We start from the raw sequence: 21554 nt of genomic DNA on the forward strand, positions 1-21554 counted from the left end.
ACATAATTCTTAGCAAATTTGAACTTCATGTTACTTGTAAATACCGCAGACCAGCTGCCAGCATCTTTTTGGAAGATGGAAGGTCTCTATTAGATTGTTGTTAGATTGTCAGATGCAAATAATACACGATGAAATAACATTCAAGGGTATTTGGGTATTTTCACTTAATTTTAACGGTTAAAAACTTAGAATTAGACGGATGGATCTTTTAATGAGACAAAGGCAAATGGGAGGGATCTTTTAATGAGACGGAGTGATGCGTCCCACAACGCCCGCGGAGTACATCCTGAGCTAGAAGGCTGGATTAAATCTTTCCTCTACAAGCTAACTTTTGAGGCGAAGTTAGGGGTCCACTCTTGCAAGAGTGTCTCTTGCAAGAGTACTTGCAAGAGTCCCTCTTGCAAGACTTATCACGTAGACGGAGGCAAACCATATGGTATTTGCAGCCTGTACAGTCAAAAGTCCAGATTTTGATTTAACAAAAATTCAAAAATTTTGATAATAAAATTTCAGAGTGTTTCATCTATGAACCCTTGTAACTATGTTTAGTTTAGATCTGACATCTTCTGTGCGTCTGATAAGCAGCTTGGGTGGGGTTTTCCTGACAATAGTATGGGTTATTGTGGTCAGATAGATATGCTTGTCTCGCTTGCTTAGTGTCTCATTCAAAATTGCATAGAGCAAAATTTTTCACTGCGGAAGAATTCAAGAGTTTTGACTCAATAACTCTTTGTCTATTGCATTGATCTTTGGAAAGATGTTATTACGATGGTTATGAGAACCAGACTAAACCGCCGGTTCAACTGGTTTAATTGAGAACCAGACTTTGGTCTGATCCGAATTGATTAGTAAAGATGGGAGCTACAAAACTAGTAAGAACTGAATAAAAAACCAGTGAACCGAACCCGTAAATATTACGGTTCGATTTTAAATCAAAAAGTAAAGAAAAAATGGAATGTCTTTTAAGGTCTTTAGCCATCCTAATTTGTGTAGTTAAAGCAAAAGACCTATGTACCTAAACATGATTCCATCGTTATCCTTGCAGATTTAATTACTTCATAATTTTGCAATGCCTGTTAATATCAAATAATTAAGACGTTAAGTGCATTTTAATATATGGCTCATGACTTTTGTTCATACATCTGTTTACATCGGCAGATTTTTATTCTTTTTAAAGAAATAGGAAGTGTTTTTTCACTTTTTTCCGTCTAAAGAAATAGGAAGTGTTTGACATTGGTTCTTTTCATCACATCATTATCATCTTCTTGACCTTTGTGCATACTCTAACTTGATAAAAGCAAATTAAGGTGATAAAAGAAAAGAATCGTTACTGCAATTGCCCCCAAATGTGACATTGAATTGGACTGTCGCATTGATTGGAAAGATAAGCAGAAAAACATTATTTTTCAAGAAAACTAAAACTGAATCAAAATAAAGCCTAATTTACTTGCATGGTTACTGTACAAAAACGTCATGCATGTTTTTATTGAACTGCTAATCTCTGAAGATGATCCAAAAAGACCTCAAAGCTCACATCATCTGTAAACAATATATCCCCGCCTGAAAGAGCAGCATCAGTGTTGTATGTAGCAGAAGGATTTAACTTTGCCAGAAGAAAACGGGCCTGTATTAACATTATTGATTAGTTGGCACAGTAAATAAAACACTACAAAAATTAAGAATGTTGCATCTTCACGTCATTGCATATAAGAAGTGCTTCAGAATCTCTGGACGATGAAATAATTGTTAAGACCGTTGGTAGCAGTTACATTAAGCTTCTTATCATTTGCATTTATATCCATCTGGCCTCTTCTTTAAAGCACAGAAAGAAAATATAAAATCATCATGTGTTTGTAACAGTGCTTTAAAACTGAAAAGAGTAGGTAAGAACTCAAAACACGGTGACAGCTAGTTCAATCCAACTTCTCTTTATGATCATTTTTTACCCTAAAAAAAATACTTAAAACTTCATTTGACTTGTAATTGGCCCGAGTTAGTTTATGATGTTATATTCTACTTGTGCATATAATAGCAGTTATTATTACTGACAACTACCTAAAATCAACATAATTTTATACTTTGACATGCTTAAATGCTTGCCAAGATGTGGAAAGAGTGATATTTAACAACCTGTGAACCATGTTGATCACAAATGACTAAACGGGGAACTGGAAATCTTTCCTTGATTATTGCATCCACATCATCACGAGGAGCTTGCAGCAACTGAGCAAAAGCCTGCAATAACAAAAGCAAATCAAAATACAGTGTTAAGGCAACCAATTTTGCCAGATTCTAAAAGCAAGTCCTGTAAGACAATTTATGGGAATTTAGATGCAGTTGATAACCACTGTTAAATGCATGTGACAAATTGTGGCTAAATTTCAGAAAAAAGAGGAGCACAAACATCAAACCAAATCAAAGACAGGTTTTTTTTTTCTATTCTTTTTATTCCATATCTTGACAAATCACCTGATGTTCTGGTTGATTATGGTAGCCAGCTTTTCGCCACTGAGCAATGGTTGAACCATGAAAAATAACAACAGTGAAATAAGAGTCTAAAAGCAGAATCCTGTCAGCTGCAATGGCAGCGACATCAAGAAGAGACGGTTCTGGTCCTGAATGAAATGAGTAAGAAATCAACGAAGGCTGTATCATCACAACAGAATTGGCAACATTTTCCCGGTTCAGTATGACTCTGAAGTATGCCGTCTCATCTGGGCTGTTGTTGAAGACCTGTCATTTTTATATATCAGAACTGAAGAGGATTTCAATCGAACTACAGAAAACGTCATATTGCAGGCTAAACAGTTAATGGTGAATACCTGAACAAATTGGGAACGTCGTAAATGAAACATGAACTGAGGGAAGATTGAAATCCGCGGTGATAAGCTGAAAGAAGACGGATTGTCCTTCTGGTAATCTCCAAACAGCGAACATAGATGTATTAAACCTTTATCTAGCCATCTTATTGGGTCAAATTCAGCCTGCAGGCCCAGTACCATCGCACATAGCGTAAGATTGCATTTTAGAGAGAGATGTCGATTACTTTATCCAAACGATTTCAGCAATCAACAAAAAAATGAAGCATGGTGCAATCGCATTCTAGGCCCAATTCTCCTGGATCTGAACATATAAAATAGCCAAAAAAATTGTCCTTGTTACCTCAGTTTCCATTTTGAAAGAAACTAGTCGCGCCATGGCTACAGCAGCTGCTTCTTGGTCAAATCCAGCTATCAAATCCTACAGCAATTTATATTAGATTCAGAAGCACAAAGACTGATGTAGAACAAGTAGCAGAAAAATGTATGAAGCATTTGGAGCATCAAAAGGCCAAGAAAAACTCCAAGTAGTTCTAATGTTTTCTTATTTTGACAGGATTTCCTTTTCCTATTTTGAGAATTTTTTTTTTTTTTTTTTTAGGATTTCCTTTCCAATTTCTGATTAGGATTATCGCCTATTTGTTTAGTGTTAGTTGTTTTTTCCTTATTAGTTTAGGATCCTCGTTATTCTAGAATTTGAAGACTATAAATAGCCCTTAGTTTCTTTGTTTTTTATCAGACTATGTTTATTTCTGCTTCAATAAAGTTTCTGCCATTGAAACTTGATAAGATTTATTATTATATAATTCTTGTTTTTCAGCGGTTGTCTCGCTGTGTCAGTTGGTAGCAGAGCCATGACTAACTGAACCAATTAGAAAACCGGCGGTTCTAGTGATGACGATCATAGAACTGAGGCTCCTAGGTTGCAAGATCAAGGGACAGCAACAAGAGAATGGAGGCAGCAAGTAGGTCAACAGTTCGACGATTCGAGAGACGCTTCAACGATGTCCTTGAGAGGCTTGATGCTCTAGCTTTTTGGGCAAACAGAAATAGGGATGAAGACACGTTTTGCGCTGGTGAAGAGGTAGCTCACCACCGACCAAACAGGCAACCTATTTTTGATAATCAATGTGGACATGTCAATGAGATAGTTCTGACGATGATTTTGACCAATAGCAAGAAACGTCCAAAACACAAGGAGAAGACAAAATCGCTATGATGAAAGAGATGCACCAGAATTTCGTTTAAAGGTAGATATGCCTAGCTTCAACAGTTATTTAAATATTGAAGAAGTCTTAGATTAGATACTCCTACCTTCAACAGTAATTTAAATATTGAAGAAGTCTTAGACTAGATTGCTGAAAATTCTTCGAGTACATGGAAATACCTGAAGAGAAGAAAGTGCAACCAGTAGCATGTAGATTGAAAGGGTGTGCTTTGGCATGGTGGGACAGAATCCAATCTCATCGATTATGCGAAGGAACACGGAGTGCAAAATTGGGACAAGATGAGGTGACATTTAAGGAGAGATTTTTGCCACCTGAGTATGAGCAAATTTTATTTCAGCAGTAACAACGATGTCATCAAGGTAACCAATCAGTTCATGAATGTACAGCTGAATTTATGAGATTAGCGGAACAGAACAATCTAAAGGAATCTGAAGGCCAACTGGTTGCGAAGTATTTGGATGGGTTGAAGACAACCCTTAAAGATGACATTGGGATTCAAGTCATTAAAAAATGGCTAAAGCTCGAAAATTGCAACTAAATCAGAATATATGATGCAAGAGAAGGTGAAATTAGGTTATTCTCGTAAAAAATATGGCAGGAATTACTCCAAGTATTATGGGGATACAAACAAGGCGTCCAAAGCTTCTAGCTCAAACAATGACCAACAAGACAAAAAAGGTTACTGGAAAACAGAAGGTGACGAAGATACAAAGTAGGCTCCAAAGTCAACAAATCGTTATGCACGACTGATCTAAGGTAATCAGCCTGGGCATTGTTCTAGTGATTTTCCTCTGTGAAAAACAATTAATATCATAGACAGAGAAGCCGAGCAAGATGATGAAATTTACTGTGACCTGAAAGATAAATCTTAAAGGCATCATTTATTTCAAACCAGAGCACTGTTTCTAACCATCTCTTTGATGTGATTATTGATAGCGATAGTTGTGAGAACATTATTGGAAGGGATACCGTCAAGCAATTGGGACTAAACCCTAAACCTAAAACTTCCAAAAAGGATGGAAGTTGGCGGATTTGTGTTAACGGGCGTGCCATCAATACGATCACTTTGGGATTTAAATTCCTTATTTCTCATCTTGATGACATGCTTGATCATTTACATGGAGCCAAAATCTTTACAAAAATAGATCTTTTATATGGTTACCATCAAATTCGCATACGACTGTATTCAAAGCCAAGGAAGGGTTATATGAATGGCTTGCAATGCCATTTGGGCTCACTAATGCTCCTAGCACTTTTATGAGATTGATGAATCAGGTACTCACACCATTTATTAGTAAATTTGTTGTCGTGTACTTTGATAATATATTAATCTACAGCCAATCTAAGGAGGAGCACATGGCACACTTGTGCAAAGTACTGTCTTGCAAGAAAATAAATTGTACATTAACCTAAAAAAATGCAGCTTCATGACAAATCAGTTGCTTTTTCTGGGTTATGTTGTTAGGGAACAAGGAATTCAAGTAAATGGTTAAAAGATCAAAGCTATTCGAGATTGGTCTAGGGTTTAGGGTTTAGGCAATCAAAGGAGAATTAGTTAGGATATGCATGCTAGATCATCTGAATTTTTTCAAAAGTTTCCACTTAGAACAGATTTATTGTAGACGATGAGTCAATAGTAATTAAAGGCGCAAGGCACTCAGGCACAAAGGGCTGTTGGAGCCTAGACACTAGCATCCAGGCGAAGGCGTGCACCTGAGTGAAAGTGAAGCCAAAAAAAAAAAATAAAATAAAATAAAACACAAAAATCTGAAAATTATATTTTAAGATTACAAGTTATATTTTATGATATTAGACTTCATACAGAAAATAGGAACAAAAAAAATAAAAAAAAAAGAAAAAAAAATGGAAAGCAATATAGGAAGAGAAATTGAATGAGGCATATCTAAACGGATGTGGGCTAAAGACTAGATTCCAAGAGGTGAGTGCTAGATGAAGGAGTGGAGGTTCGATCACAAAGCACATCACCGGTTTTTGTGTTGCAATTATTTTATTTAGTTATTTATTTATTTTGTGTGAGCTGATATTGCCTAGATAGCTTTATATTAAAAGAAAACCATAGGTGACCTACTCTGGAGAAACAAAAAATAGTTTGAGCCTTAGACGCAAAAGGCACATGCCTCTACCCAGAGGCGATAGCCTGAATGAAGTCATCCGCTTGAGGACTGTTGAGGCGCAAGCCCTTAAGCCTTAAGTAAGGTATGCCTAAGGTGTGCCTTTAATAACTATTGAACCAAGAAGTTATGGGTTTTGATAACATGAAGGAGTTATACGTTGAGGATGAAGACTTCCATGATGTGTGACATAAATGGTCTATTCGCCAACCTGCTGATGATTATTATGCACAAGATGGGTTCCTAATGAAAGGTAACCAACTTTGTATTATACCTTCACTAAGGAAGAAATTAATTTGTAATTTGCATGGTGGAGGTTTAGCTGGGCACATGGGTAAAGATAAGACTTTATCTATTGTATTCAAAAGATTTTATTGACCTCATATGCGTAGAGATGTTGAGAACTTTGTGAAGAGATGTTATGTTTGTCAAGGACAACCTCAGAACATGGGTTAGTATATTCCATTACCCGTCCCTGAAAATATTTGGGATATTTTGTCCATGGAGTTTATCCTTAGATTACCTAGAACACAAAGATGGGTAGACTCTATTTTTTGTACTCGTTGACAGGTTTTCTAAGATGAACCATTTTATTCCTTGCAAGAAGACTTCTGATACTTCTTCTATAACTAACTTGTTCTTCCTTAAGTCATTTTTTATGTACTTGTGGTATTTGTTTGATTCTTCTTTGCAGCATAGCAGCACAGCACATCCACAAACAGATGCCAAACTGAGGTAGTGAATAGAACACTAGCGAATTTGACTCAAAGCATTTGTGCAGGTCGACCGAAACGATGGGATTTTGCCCTTGCTCAAGTTGAATTTGCCTAAAACAATGTTGTCCACAGTTCTATTGGAAGGTCACCATTCTCTATGGCTTATACAAAGTCACCATAACATGAGCTTGACTTAGTAAAATTGCCAAAGATTCCTGGAGCTAGTGTTGCAGCTAGAAATATGGCAAACCAATGGCAAGAAATTCAAGTTGGCAGTCAAGGAGAAGTTAGAACAATTCAGTGCCAAATACAAGCAAGCTACAGATCTTCATCGAAGCAGCAGACATTCAAAGTTGGTGATGATATGATGATGTTTCTTTGAAAGGAGAGGTTTCCAATTCGCACCTATGGCAAACACAACCTAAGAAGCATGGTCCTTACAAGATCCTTAGCAAAATCAACGATAATGATTATGTGGTGGATCTTCCTACTTCATTTGGTATTCCAAAACATTAATATGGTGGACATTTATCCATTTCATCCGTCTAATGAACTTTTGTATCTTGATATTTTTAATAACTCGAAGTCGAGTTTTTCTCAAGTGGAAGGGAATGATGTAGAACAAGTAGCAAAAAAGTGTATGAAGCATTTGGAGCATCAAGAGGCCAACAAAAAGTCCAAGTAGTTCTAAATTCTAATGTTTTCTTATTGTGGACCGGATTTCCTTCTCCTATTTTGATCAGAGTTTGTTTATTTTTGCTTCAATTAAATTGCAAGTTCGCGGATTTTTTCACAAGTTTCTGCCATTGAAACTTGATAAGAATTATTGTGATATAATTCTTGTTTTTCAACTCTTATCTCACTGCGTTATAGATGCTGCCTAGTAGTAGCAGTAATAATGATAACTAAATATGACCCTCAGGAGATCTACACACAATCTTATCACAATTTGCATAGTTAACTGATTCACCTACTTTACAAGAATCTAGCACTCAAATAAACATATGTAAACCCTATCTATTTTAAAAAGCCTAATGATATTTTACTCCAGTAAAATATGTCAATACTAAATATCAGCTGCAAACAGCTAAAATTGGTTTTCTAAACAAGTACCAATTCCGGTCATCATCCACTAGCAAGAAGCTATCAGATAAGAATTATTACTTCTAACTCAAAGAAGGAGCAGTTTAAATTTCCTCCACCTTCTTTAACCTAGAAATCAAATGGTAAATAGCTAAGAAGTACGGACATCTGCCAACACCTTTGGGACACAGACAATGCCGACATGCTTTCACCATGACTCCATACATATCTGATTTATTTATGTGTATGCGCGCGTCAAAATATTATTCACACCTGGGACAAAGCTGGGACACTTTGTTACTTTTTGTTTTATTTAGGATTTCAAGTCTACAAAGATTAATATGAACAAAGTATCAAAAAAAAAAGGACATACAACAACATTTTATAGCAAATAATATGCTAAATTTTCAACTTTAAATTTTCAAAAAAAAAAAAAGTAGTTAATAAAAATAACTTGTCTTTACTGTGTTCCTCCTATGTCATATCCTAAATTTTTTAAAGACAGTCATGTAGGCAAGCCCATACCATGTCATATATATATCCTATGTCTGTGCTTCATAGGTAAATGGTAATGCATTGCACAAACAAGAGGACAAAAAAGCTTGCCTGTATACTTCCAGGCCCAGCAACCCATCTTCTCGAAAGGGTTGTAACACGAAGTCTCATTTGACCACTGTTGTGCTGGTAGCTGCAGCAAAATTTCAGTTATAAGCAAAAAAAAAATTTCCATATTTGTCAACCATGTCAAGCATACAACACAAAAATACCCACTAAAGAAAGCACGGGCTTGGATTTCATACTATGTTAAAAATTGAAAGTAAAATTGATTGCTTGAAGGCTGAAGAGCAGCATCTGAACTCTCCTTCCTCACAATGTCAAAAATTATACATAAAGTTGTAGCTTTGTCTAGGCCACACATCTTCCAAGCACTAGTATTCCCCTGGCCAATGACAGTATCGGAGCACAAAGGGCCTTTCTGCATAAAGTGACTGAAAGTAAATGGTGAAATGAAGTAAAAAGAAAGAATGGGGGGAAGAGAATGGGGAAGGTGATGGGATTCTTTCAAATCTGGTAGAAATACCTTTTCGAGTGATGCACAAGGACCAATAATGCCCTGAACTTTGATATCCTTCGAGCAGTTTATCTCAAATATACCACTATATGCACGACAAAAGGGAAAATGACATTACGATAGCACTCCAGTTTAAGTAACCACAAATGTATAATGACTGAAAGCATGGAGATCACAAAAAAAGATAATCAAGGCAAACTCTGTTAATGTCAAGTTCAGTAGTTGATAAACCGATTGGGAAGAGAGATGGATATAGTTGGACAATTCCCAAAGAGTGAATAAACTTTTAGTAAAAACTTAAAGTTCAACATATGATGGAATATGTCTACTATTTTAAGATTAAGGAAATGCATAGACTTCAAAATTTCAGACAGAAACATATATAGAGATTGATTTGCTCTTACTTTGATGATAGCCCAAGGTCATAGTCACCCAACTGGAATATACGTCTCAGTGAATCCTTAAATACTGAATGGCCAAAGCTTTCTGCAAGCACAACAAGCCCACCAGTTTTTTCAACCGCAACTTTAAGTTCAGCAATCCCCACCTAGGAATGATAGACAAGTAAATGAAACTCATATAGATTTGCAAGCAACAAGAGGTGTTCAGAGTAGGAAAGTGCAACAAAAAGTCCACTAAATAAATAGCTGAGAGCAATAAGCAATATATTAAATGTGAGCAAGAGACAAACCTAATAATTCTTTTGGTTCAATGGACTAAATATGTGATTGCATAAAACAGTACTCTTTGTCCTGTCCAATTGGTGTGCTGTTTGGTACACCAAGTGGACAGGACGTAATTGGATTATTGTCTTATCCAGTCCTTTTTCTCTCCCTTCACTCCTCCATCGGACAACTGTTCAGTCCCATGGAGCAAGAGTAACAAAATTCAAATCCAGCAATCCACCAGCATAAAATAAATATAAATATTCTTTAATTATTGTACATTGAAAGACACTGATTATGAAATCTCACTATGAAATATTATTATATATTCATTTATTATTTATTTATGTTATAAAAAATTATTTAAAAAAGTAATTATTTAAAAAAATCTTGCAGTTGCAATAGTGGTTCAACATTTGTATATTTCCTCCTCCAATATCTGACAATCATCAATATGTAAAAACAGAAAAAATAATTACATATATTTATGCTTATTGTTTAATAGTGTCATGCGCTATTAATCACAACACACTAATCACAAAATAATTAAAAGGTATGAATCAATCTACATGTCCGAGGTTAAGTAATTTGTTTGCCCTACATTTGTCAAACGGAAGAGAATCTGATTTCTCGTCTTGTCCAATGTTGTGTAGTCCCTAGAGCCAAAAGCAGCCTAAAAACTTAAAAAACATCTTCTGGTGTTTCTCTTCCCATAATAACTACGAGATTAATAAAGAGTGCACGACAGGGAAGAACCCGTTCAATTCTGCGGATAAGAAAGAATGCTAACCCCCTCCTCTCCCATCCACAAAAGAAAAAACGAAAAAAAAAAAAAAGAATTCAATGCTTCTAAAATTTGAGCTATCCACATAGAGAGAGAGAGAGAGAATCTGATTTCTCGTCTTGTCCAATGTTGTGTAGTCCCTAGAGCCAAAAGCAGCCTAAATGCTTAAAAGACAACTTATGGTGTTTCTCTTCCCATAAAAACTACGAGATTAATAAAGAGTGCACAACAGGGAAGAACCCGTTGAATTCTACAGATAAGAGAGAATGCCAATCCCCTCCTCTCCCACCCACAAAAGATAGAAAAAAGGCGAATTCAATGCTTATAAAAGTTGAGCTGTCCACAAAGAGAGAGAGAGAGAGAGGAAGGAAGAACAAGGATACAATAAAGGACACATACAATCCAAAAAGCACTCAACACTGCAACAACAGAGGCAAATATGAAATCAGGAAGGAGCCAGCCATAAAAGCATTTAAAGCAAGAGACACAACCAGCAATCATATTATCATTTGGCAAATCATCGATCTAAACTCAAACTTATAGCACTATTTTCCACTTAGAGGAAGTGTTATGGACATATAGAAAATATGGGAATTATTGAAATTAATTAGTTAAATTGTCGTGGATTCCTAATTAGTACAGGATCCCTAGAATTAGTTAGATTATTAGTTTCAATAAGATTCAATAAAACATGGGTTCCTAATTAGTGTAGGATCCTAGATTCTAGTTAGTCTAATCCTAAATAGACTAAACTTCCTATGTTTATAATTTCCTAGTTTGTCATTGTAACCTCTATTTAAAGAGGTATTATTGCTATTAATAAAATAAGTTAGAATATTCCCAAACACAAGATTGGAGCTCTCTCTAACGAGATCCAAGGTTTTCAAATTCCCTTTGAAGAGCTTGAATTAATTAGCAAAAATAGGTCAAGCTGGATTACTGGTTAGTTAACTCATAATCAATTAGATGCCAGTTCCACAACATATGTATGAGCTGGATTTAATAGTTGAACATTACCTGGTCAAGGGCACATGCATACAGATCAAGCACATGGCCTTGATGCACAAGCTGCTTTGCAAGTCCTTCATAGAACTTCACAGCTTTATGATAATGTGGAGCAGAATCTTTATCCAGATCCTTGTGAGATCGAATAGGTTCGGAGAGATTCTTTGACACAATCTAGAGAACACAGAAAAAACTCAGCTGAACATCTCTTCAAAAGCCTGTCAATGGCAACAGGAAAATATAGAAACATAAAGAATAAACAATAAAAATATCCCTCTGTTAATACAAATTGAACATGGAAATACCACCTGAAGCGCCCAACTGAAACAGTCATAGAGAAGAAGTTAACATATATGGAGGGATACAACATAAAGCTCAAGTTTGGACCTAGGAGAGTTATCAAGAATCCAATGGATAACCAGTCAAGAGTCCCAATGGAATTAAAGCAACCTTTGAAAATGAAAAGTGAATAACCCCTGGTCTGGTGTAAATGGATTTGAAGTATAGAATTCATTCGCAAGCTGGTTTAGCTATGTTGAATTCGGTAAAATTGAATTCCAGAGGTGAAACATATGAAACGTGAAAGTTTAAATGGACGTAAAATGTTTAGTTCATTTATACTAAACAGCACATAAAATTAAAAGATTAATGGTAGGGTAAGAATTGACTTAAAAGATAAAAGAGTGGTTGCTTAAGAGAGAAAATCAAAGTCCTTACAGCACCATGTCCTTCGGTGGATGGACCACCAATGAATGCCATAATTCGAGCTCCAGACCCAGGAACACAAGCACCTAACAAGCTGGCAGCCACACTGAGAGCCGTGCTGGTACACCTAGTAGCTCGCTGATCAGGTGGAACAGGCCAAGGATCTTTCTGCAGCTCCTCCAAAACCTTGCATTAATTTTGTTTTGTTAGGGGATAATAAAAACAAGCATTAAAAAAAAATAGAGGAGAAGAAAGTTGGAAATTGGCAGTCACCGAATTCAGAGTAAATTCACACTCAGAGGCCGGCAAGAGGAAGCGGGAAATACTCTCGGAAGATAGACCATCCCTGGTGCCAGCAATGACACCAATGGGTGGCTTGGGCTTCTTGGTAAAGAAACCCATCTGGTCGAGAAGCTGGTCCTTGGACACATCCTTGGAGCCCTTGAAGACATAGGTCTTAGAGATCTGACCCAAGCCTAACTCATGAACATTGACCAAGGTTCCGAAAGTTATAAGGCCAATGAGAGAATTGTCTGGCAGTAGGTCTATGGCCTGAGACAAGGCAGACTTGAGGAATGTCATTTCCTCCTCAATGATGCAAGTGTCCACCACGAACATATATACCGAAGAGGACGAACACTTCTCTCCGAGCGTCTCATACTCAATGGTGGTGTACTGCGGGAAGAGCTCAGCAGGGAGGTTGTCATCACTGATGGAGGCGTAATGAGGCGGGAAGTGATTGCGTTGGAAGCAGAAGGGGCAAATCCAGATCTTAGCTGCAAAATCGACAATCGAGAATGGGTTAAGCACAGAGCGGCAAGTGCGGCAGCGTAGAGGAGCGTAAGGAAGGATCGGCATGTTTGGAAAGGGCTTGATTGGAGTATACATGGCGGAGACTGGGACCACGCAGTTACTGGCCTCTTGCTTGGTGCCTGGTAGCACGTTCCATGGCATTCTCACTCCATCCTGTGCTTCCAGGTCTAAGAATTCTGCCATTTTTCCTGCAAATTTGTATACATATTCAACAGAATTCAATCTAAAATCATGCAGTTCTATTGAACTGAAATTCAATCCGCGCTCTATGTGAGACACTAACAATAGAATTTACAATCTTATCCATCCAAAAACCATAAATTGAGATAACAAGTGCAAAAATAACATAAAAAAAGAATTGGGCTTCAATACAAAATTCAAAGTTTCAAACATGCAAGCAAGTAAAACTTATTAATCAAAATAATTTTGAAGTGTCTTAAGATTAGAAAACCAATTCCCTGAGAAAAAAAACTATGTTGACCTCACACTTGAATGAAACAAAAATAAAGGAAAAGGGAAAACTGCACCTAGACAGGACAGCTTGAGTAAGCGCTGATCTCTGATTGATTGATCTGAGAATTATAAAGAAACTGAAGTTGGAAATTACGAAACGATCATGAAAGAGCAATACTTTTTATTTTTTGTAAAAAAACAAAATTCAAAATAACAAAATTTTGTTTGACCAATAAAGCATCTGTATTGACTATTTTTAAGATATTAAAAGTAAAGAATAATGTGCAATTGTTATAGATACTGTTAGTAACACATAGGGTTCACAGCGGGTCAAGTATGGCCAAAAGGCCTACCCAGACCCAAACCCAAACCTATTTAACACAAATCCATACAACACACTAAAATCTAAACCTGTATATATACCCTTCTAAAACTCAAACCCATATAATAATAATAATAATCATAAAATCTGCATAAAGTTACTTCCAACACAAACTAAGAATACCATTTCCTTAATTACAACAGACATACTAAAGCAACAACAAAAAACTGGATTCTAAATAAATTTCCCAATCTATTACGAAAAATATTTGGGAGACACAGTTTCCAGCTTCCATAGTGTAAATTAATGAATTACAAACATCCAATATTGAGTTCAAAACACTTTAAGAAAATCCCTAACTTATATATCCTTGCAATGTAAGTCTTAATTCCTATACTTGCATTCAAGGTTAAAATAAAAGCATGCATATAACAACTTTAATGGACAAAATCACTTCCAAATTTAAAAAAAAAAAAAAAAAAAAACACTCATACTTGTCATGGAACCAGAAAGAGCAATTAAAGACAATGAAGAAAGATAGACATATACAAACAATTAGAAACCTGGACAACTTAACAAGCAAGAATTAGAATTTTTCAATTTTTCTAATTGTAAAATTAGAGAGAGGTGTAACTGAACCAGTCAGCCAAAATAGCTCCACAAATAAAGAAAGCAAAGTTTTTAATCAATAACTAAAAAGAATTAAAATATATAGATCTTTTAATATGCATAGGTCACCAAATGAAAAGAGAGAAAATAATAACTATCACAATTTCATTAAAATTAGGATCCAAACAAAACATACTCATAAGGTTGGAAACAGGTTAAGTACCCACCAAAAATGCACAACCTGAACCTGTTTATAGATAAGTTACCCGCCTAAAATATGATACCCGTATGAAATCCAAACAAAATACCAAGTTAAAAAAAATAACCCCTCATAATTGCATTAGAATTAAAATCTAAGCAGCACATATTTATAGGGTTGGCAATAAGTCAGGTGCTTGCCTAAAATGCACCATTTGAACCCATTAATACATAAGGCGCCTGAACTCATACCAAACCTATTTAAAAATTCCACTTGCATTGCCTGAACCCACTCCAAACCTGATTACCATTACCTGTATACTACGTGAATCCATATAAACAGCCATAAAATTCCCTAAAAAAATACTTTTCACAAAAAGTATTTTAAAATTTTTATCTGACTTATATTTTGCTTTCCATTGACATTAAGTTGATCACAGCGGATATTTGAAACAAAGAATTCATATAGCCGACCCCAACTAGTTTATAACAAAGGCTTGGTTGTTGTTGATGTTGTAAATATATAATTTAGCATAAAATAATGAGTTGCCCATACCACACTCTTAGACATTAGGATACCTCAACAACAACCACCATCTTCCATGATTAATGAAGGCTGTAATCAATCCTAGTGAATTTCTGTCCATTCATAATTCATAAAAGAAGAGAGTAAATGAAAAATGCAAGTCTACCACAAACCCTATTTATATTTTTGATTTTCTTGTAAAGTAATAAAAACCATCCCAATTTATAAAAAGACAAACATCCAGCAGTTATCAGTGTTGTACATATAACTTGGGGGCTTATTTCTTATATTCATATCCTCAAACCGCAAAAAAAAGAAAGAGAACCTAACATAATAGCACAAAAACCAACAAGAGATGACAATTTCTTTCCCCGTCTGTACTATCAAAGAAAAGATTAACTTTTCCAGTCATCTGATTTACTTTTCTTCATATTCTCTAACTGATATTATCTAATTATGCACCATCGTTTCAACTCATGGTGTTTTCTAATCAAATCAAAAGGCCCACAGAAATAATCAAAACCATTAATTTTGATTTGCTAAATGTTTTTAAATAATTGATTTTAACAACTTAAAACTACTACTTTTGTCCAATTCAATCCACAAATTTTATTTTGATGCCAATCCAAGATAAACCAAAATTTAAAATGCCAAGATTCAACTATTTGCTAAAATATCATCAATTACATAACTATTTAACAATATCAGAACTGCATCCAACAATGTAAGAAAAGGAAAGTTAATGATTCCGTATACAGAAGCAAAAAAACATAAAATCATACGAGAAAACAGGTGAGGCATGAAAACAGTTGCATGGACTCAAGTAAATAAATATTTTGAAATCTGATGTTAAGAACATTCTGTTTGTTTCACCGGAATTATGATATACTATGCACTGCAGATAGTCACTGCAAATTCATAGGCACACTAGTATGTTAATTTACATCTAAACAGAACAATAGCAAAACCTAAGACATTCCCCAAATTCCCTACCACAATTTCACTTGTTCTATCATGTCAACAAATATTTACACCTACAAAATCAAACCACATACTCGTTTACAGTAAAAACAATCAAACAAATTACCTTGCGACTCTGACTGCGACTTGCCAAAGATGACGGCTAGTGGAGAGTCAATCCTTGGAAGGGAGGCAAGAGGAGAAGCGACGATGAGCGATGAAGGCAAGCACAAGAAAATTGAGATTTGGAAAACGGAAACAGCTTCGTGCCTTTGTTTCAAAAGGCTACGTCGTTTTGATATAGGCTTTTTGACGTAGGTCAACCCACATCAAAACGACGTTAGTTATTAGTTTCATTAACTACAGATGGCAAACAACCCGATTACTGTAAAATATTTGAATAAAACTCAATTTGCACCTTTAACTTGGGAGCAATATTTCAATTTATCCAAAATTCAACTTTTTCATAATTTACCCCTTAAATTTACACCAAAAGAATTAAAATGCAATTTTTATAAAATTAATTTTTAATATTTTTAAATAAAAAAAATATTTAAAAGTTTAAAATTAAAAAAGAAAAATTATTTAAAAATATAAGAATAATTATACAAAATATGACATTGTCTTATCTTTGATTTAAGATATAATTAAATAAAATATTTGATTTAAAAATTTTATAGAATTAAAAAATATATTTAATTAAATGAATATTTGGTTTAAAATTTTTATTATTATTTTTTAAATTATTTTTTATTGTATTTGATTTAAATCAAATATTTCATTATTTTACAATTATACTTTGATTTAAACTGAAATTCTTAAATGGGTCTTTAATTTGTTCTTTTGGTACAAATTCAGGAAGTATATTGTACAAAAAATTTATTTTTGGACAAATTGAATATTGATTCTAAATTTTGGGATGAATTGATCTTTATTCCTAAAATATTTATCCATAAACTTGAAATAATATATAATTGAATTTACTAGAAATTTAACTTTTTGAATTAATTTACCTTTTAAATTTTCGTCAAAAGAACAAAAAGCTCACTTTTAAAGAAAAGTAAATTGTTAATTAATAAAAATTATTTAAAAAGTTTAAGATTAAAAAAGAAAAAAGAAATTATTTTAGAAAATACAATAATTATAAAAAACTTACAATGTAGTTAAATAAAATATATCGGTTATGAAATTATAAAATTAAAGATATTTAATTATATTGAATATTTTGTTTGAAAAATATTTATTACTTTTTGTTGAATTATTTTTAATTATGTTTGATTTAAATTAAATATTTCTTTTTAAATTATATTCGATTTAAATTAACATTTTTATTTTAATAAAAATTGTGCTTTTTAAAAAAATGGGTTTTGTTTTCTTGTGCAAGTTGGGAATTAAATTTTACAAAAATTCTTTTTTTTTTTTTTATCAAAGTGTTCATTACTTCTAAATTCAAGAGGCAAATTGAGTCTTATTCCTTTATATTTTTATTACGACAAATATCCTTAATTCATTTGGTAGGAGACTATTTTCATTTTAGAGTTCATGGTTGTTCTTTCCCGTAATGTTTTTTATTCAAATCAATTTTCTACTTGAATCAAACCCTTGATTTTGCATAGATCATCCATTAAGTTTAAGCATGTTTTATCACCTAAGTAAAAAATTTGAATTATTAATTTTAAAAGGTATTAATAATGCTTTTTAGAATCGGTAGTTGAACTGATGAGAAGAAAGACACTAAATTGGATTTTTTAACTGAGTTAAACTGAACATTTATATATAATAATTGAAATATTTTTTAAAATAATATTGAAAACACAGGATTATAAATACTCTATTTGATTCATTTAGATCGAAACAGTTAAATTTCCATAAGATTAACGGAAGTTTTTTTTGTTGAACTGAAATTTTTCCATTTTTTTCTCATCCGCCTCAACATTGCATTAACTAATTCTTCTTGAAAGTCAAACGTCTTTCTCTCTTCATCTAGTAAACTCATTCACCTTCAAAATTAATGGATAGAACGCAAAAAAATAGGCACATCAGCAATGATTTAAATTTTCCTCTTACTTTTTTATTTTGGTGGGAAATTTAAAGTGAAATGTTAATTTTTTGAAATGTGCGCATTTAGTAATAAAAATATGGATAAATTTGATTTAGCATGGATATTAGATTGTTCTAAATATATGAACTTCTCCTAAGAAATTGCGTATATAATATAATTCCTAGATTTATATGGATAAATAAGATATGTGCGCCAATTTTATCTCAAATCCGATTATATCACAATGTATAATAACCCAATAAAAACTCTATCTCACTTCTTTTTCCTCCATTACACTACCATTATTCTTAATACTAGCAATAATAATTATATTGAAGAATAAGTGTTGCAGAGCCCATTCAAGCAATAAATAAGAAGCGAGAGGAGAAGAAATTAAAAAAAAAAAAAAAAAAAAAAAAGCAAAAGAACAGTGGATGAAAATGCGTCTAAAGGATAAGGCAGGATGAGAAAGGAGTGAATCTCCATATTGGGGAGTGGAAATAGAGTTCGACGATGACATGCCTCAACTTCTCTCTTTCAATCTCTTATCTAGCGATTTCAATTTCATCCTTGCTCCTCTAGTTTGTTTCTATTGGAGTTCTTTTTTAATTGGTCTTCCTATATTAATTATGTTAATTATTTCTCTTTCCACAGTATTATGGCTAATAAATACCAATTAGCCATTTAGAGTATGAACTTTTTTTTTTTTGTTTTTTTTTTAATATATTCTTTTGAGTCTCTCATGATGACTATTCAGGGATCAAGGGTCGAGTTCTAGGTTCTAGATTTTGGATTTTGTGTTTGGTGTTTTGGGGTTTAAGATTTGGAGTTCAAGTTGAGGGTTTAGGGTTCGAGGTTCAGGATTTAGGGTTTGGGATTCAGAGTTCAGGATTGGGAGTTGAGGGTTCGAGGTTGAGGGTTCAAGTTTGATTTCGAGTTCGAGATTCAAGGTTGAGGTGATGATTCGGGATCCAAGGCTCAAGGTATGGGGTCCAGGGTCCAAGGTCCAAGATTTAAGATTTAGGATTTAGGGTCTTCTACACGATAGTATAGGATCTTGTAGCCAAGAGGACATGCTTAACTCCTTACTCGATCCCTCCTTTAGAACTACATATGAAATCCACGTCAATCAGGAAGTATTCAATAGTTTTGACCCAACATCTCTTTGTATATTACTTGGCCAAACATTTTGAGATGACAAAATTTATTCTATTGACCTGTAGGATGCAACGATATTGAGCTCAGTCTATTCTTTGCCAGAGCTTCTGGATGCAAAAATCCAAAGGTAGACTCTTTAGCCTGAGAAACCCTGTAACCTAGCCTACTTCGACGCCAATAACTTCTGTATGTCTGATGGGCAAATTGGGTAGCGTTTTCTACACAGTACTATAGGATCCTATGGCTAGCAGGAATGCTTATCTCACCGACTAGACGTCTAATTTATATACGCAATATAAATTCATTTCCTTAAAATCAATGCACTCCCAAAGAATTCAGTAGTTTTGACTAAATCTCTCTTACTGTTGCTTCGCACAATATTTTAAGACAATAATATTTCAGTTACTGACATATAGAATGCAACAATATCGAGTTCGGGCTATTCCATGTTGCGTTTCTGGGTGCAATAATCTAAAGTAATACTTCTTCGATTTAAGAAACCTCGTAATTAGGCATGATCTGAAGTCGATATCTTATGTAAGTTTAACGGTTAGACGAATAGGATCTTCTGCACTGTAGTATGGGATCTTATGATCATCAAGACATGTTTATCTCGTTTGCTCGATGCCTCATTTAGAATTGCATGCACAATATAAATTTATCCTTGAATCTGTGTCATTCTGGAAGAATTCGGCAATTTTGACCCAATATCTCCCTATCTGTTGCTTGATATGATATTTTTTGATACTATAATATTTGGTCTGTTGACCTATAGAACACACCAATATCGAGCTTGTTTCATTCCATGTTGGGACTTTCAAGCGAATAAACCAAAAGTTATAATCATTTGGTCCAAGAAGCCCTGTAATTGGCTTGCACCAAAGCTGATATCTTGTTCATGTCTATTGGGCAGCTCATATATGATCTTCTGCGCGGTAGTATGGGATTTTGTGGCTAGCATGAGATACTTATCTCGACTGCTAGATGTCTCATTTAGAATTGCATATGTAATATAAATTCATCACCAATATTTTTGCCACTCAGGCAGAATTTGTTAGTTTTAAAGGCAGAATTTGTCAGTTTTAACTTCTCTTTATGTGTTGCTTAGCTCGACACTTTGAGACTACAATATTTGATCACTTAACTTGTTGGATGCCATGATATGGAGCTCTATCCATTCCATGCTCGAGCTCTCGAGAGCAAAAAACCTTCAAGAGTATACCATTTATGTCTAATAAGTCCTGAAGCAAGCCTGGTCTGAAGCTTACATCTTCCATATATGTGATGGACATCTCGGATAGGTCTTATGCACAATAATATGTGATGTTATTGCTAGCAAGAGAAGCGTATCTCAGCTGCTAGATGTCTCACTTAGAATTACATATGCAATATAAATTCATCAATGAAATTCGTGTCACTCTAGAAGAATTTAGTTGTTTAGACCCAATATATCTAAGTTTATTGCTTGGTAGACATCTTAAGACTATGATGGTCTATTGACCTTTCGACATAATAATATCGAGCTCGGCCATTCCATGTAGAGCTTTCAAGCGTAAGAACTCAAATATCTTTTTGGTCCAAGAAGCCTTATAACCAAGCTTACTCTTGAACGATATTTTCTATACATCTAATAGGCAAATCAGATAGGGTCTTCTGCTGCATTAGTACGGGATCTTGCAGCTAGCAGGAGATACTTATATCACCTACTAATTGTCTCATTTATAATTGCATCGCAATACATAACCATCCCCAAAATTTGTGCCACTCTAGAAGAATTTCGCAAGCTTGACCTAGTATCCCTCTGTCTATTTCTTGGCACAATATTTTAAGACTAAAATATTTGGTCTCTTGACAAGTAGGACGCAATGTCATCAAGCTTGAGCTATTCCATGTTGGGGCTTCCAAGCACAAAAACCAAAGGTATACCTCTTTGGTCTAAGAAGCTCTGTAATTAGACTTGCTTTAGAGCTGATATCTTCTATACATTCAGTGGGCAACTGGAATAAGGTCTTCTGCAGGGTGGTCTGGGATCTTAAAGCCAGTAGGACATGCTTATCTCGCATGTTCAATGCCTCATTTGGAATTGCATACGGGATATAAATTTATTCTCGAAGTTTGTGCCACTCTAAAATAATTCGGTGATTTGACCTAATATCAATCTATTTATTTCTTGGCTTGACATTTTGAGACTATAATATTTATTTATAAGACGTAATGATATCGAGCTTAGGTGATTGTATGTATAAGCTTTTGGGCACAAAAAC

At 34.4% G+C, this 21554-nt stretch overlaps 1 protein-coding gene across 2 annotated transcripts; it reads right to left on the reverse strand.

Moving 5' to 3' along the window:
* Positions 1–1308: 1308 nt before the first annotated feature.
* LOC105646317 (Sec23/Sec24 protein transport family protein) lies at positions 1309–16377 on the reverse strand. 2 transcript variants are annotated; one of them, XM_012232146.3, is made up of 14 exons: positions 16219–16365; positions 13551–13595; positions 12484–13211; positions 12223–12396; positions 11518–11679; positions 9456–9598; positions 9061–9136; positions 8780–8955; positions 8586–8667; positions 3163–3240; positions 2823–2984; positions 2470–2733; positions 2131–2235; positions 1309–1624 (listed from the first exon to the last, which is right to left on the reverse strand). In XM_012232146.3, exons 3-14 carry the CDS (start codon positions 13204–13206, stop codon positions 1484–1486), a joined length of 2286 nt encoding a protein of 761 aa, XP_012087536.1. In that variant the 5' UTR covers positions 13207–13211; positions 13551–13595; positions 16219–16365; the 3' UTR covers positions 1309–1483. The 2 variants fall into 2 exon arrangements, with proteins under 2 accessions (XP_012087536.1, XP_012087535.1); XM_012232145.3 differs by lacking the exon at positions 13551–13595 and having other exon boundaries at positions 16219–16377.
* Positions 16378–21554: the final 5177 nt, after the last annotated feature.

This window comes from Jatropha curcas, chromosome 4 (assembly GCF_041381405.1).
Source record: "Jatropha curcas cultivar XTBG-Jc1 chromosome 4, XTBG_Jcur_1.0, whole genome shotgun sequence".
NCBI lineage: Eukaryota > Viridiplantae > Streptophyta > Magnoliopsida > Malpighiales > Euphorbiaceae > Jatropha > Jatropha curcas.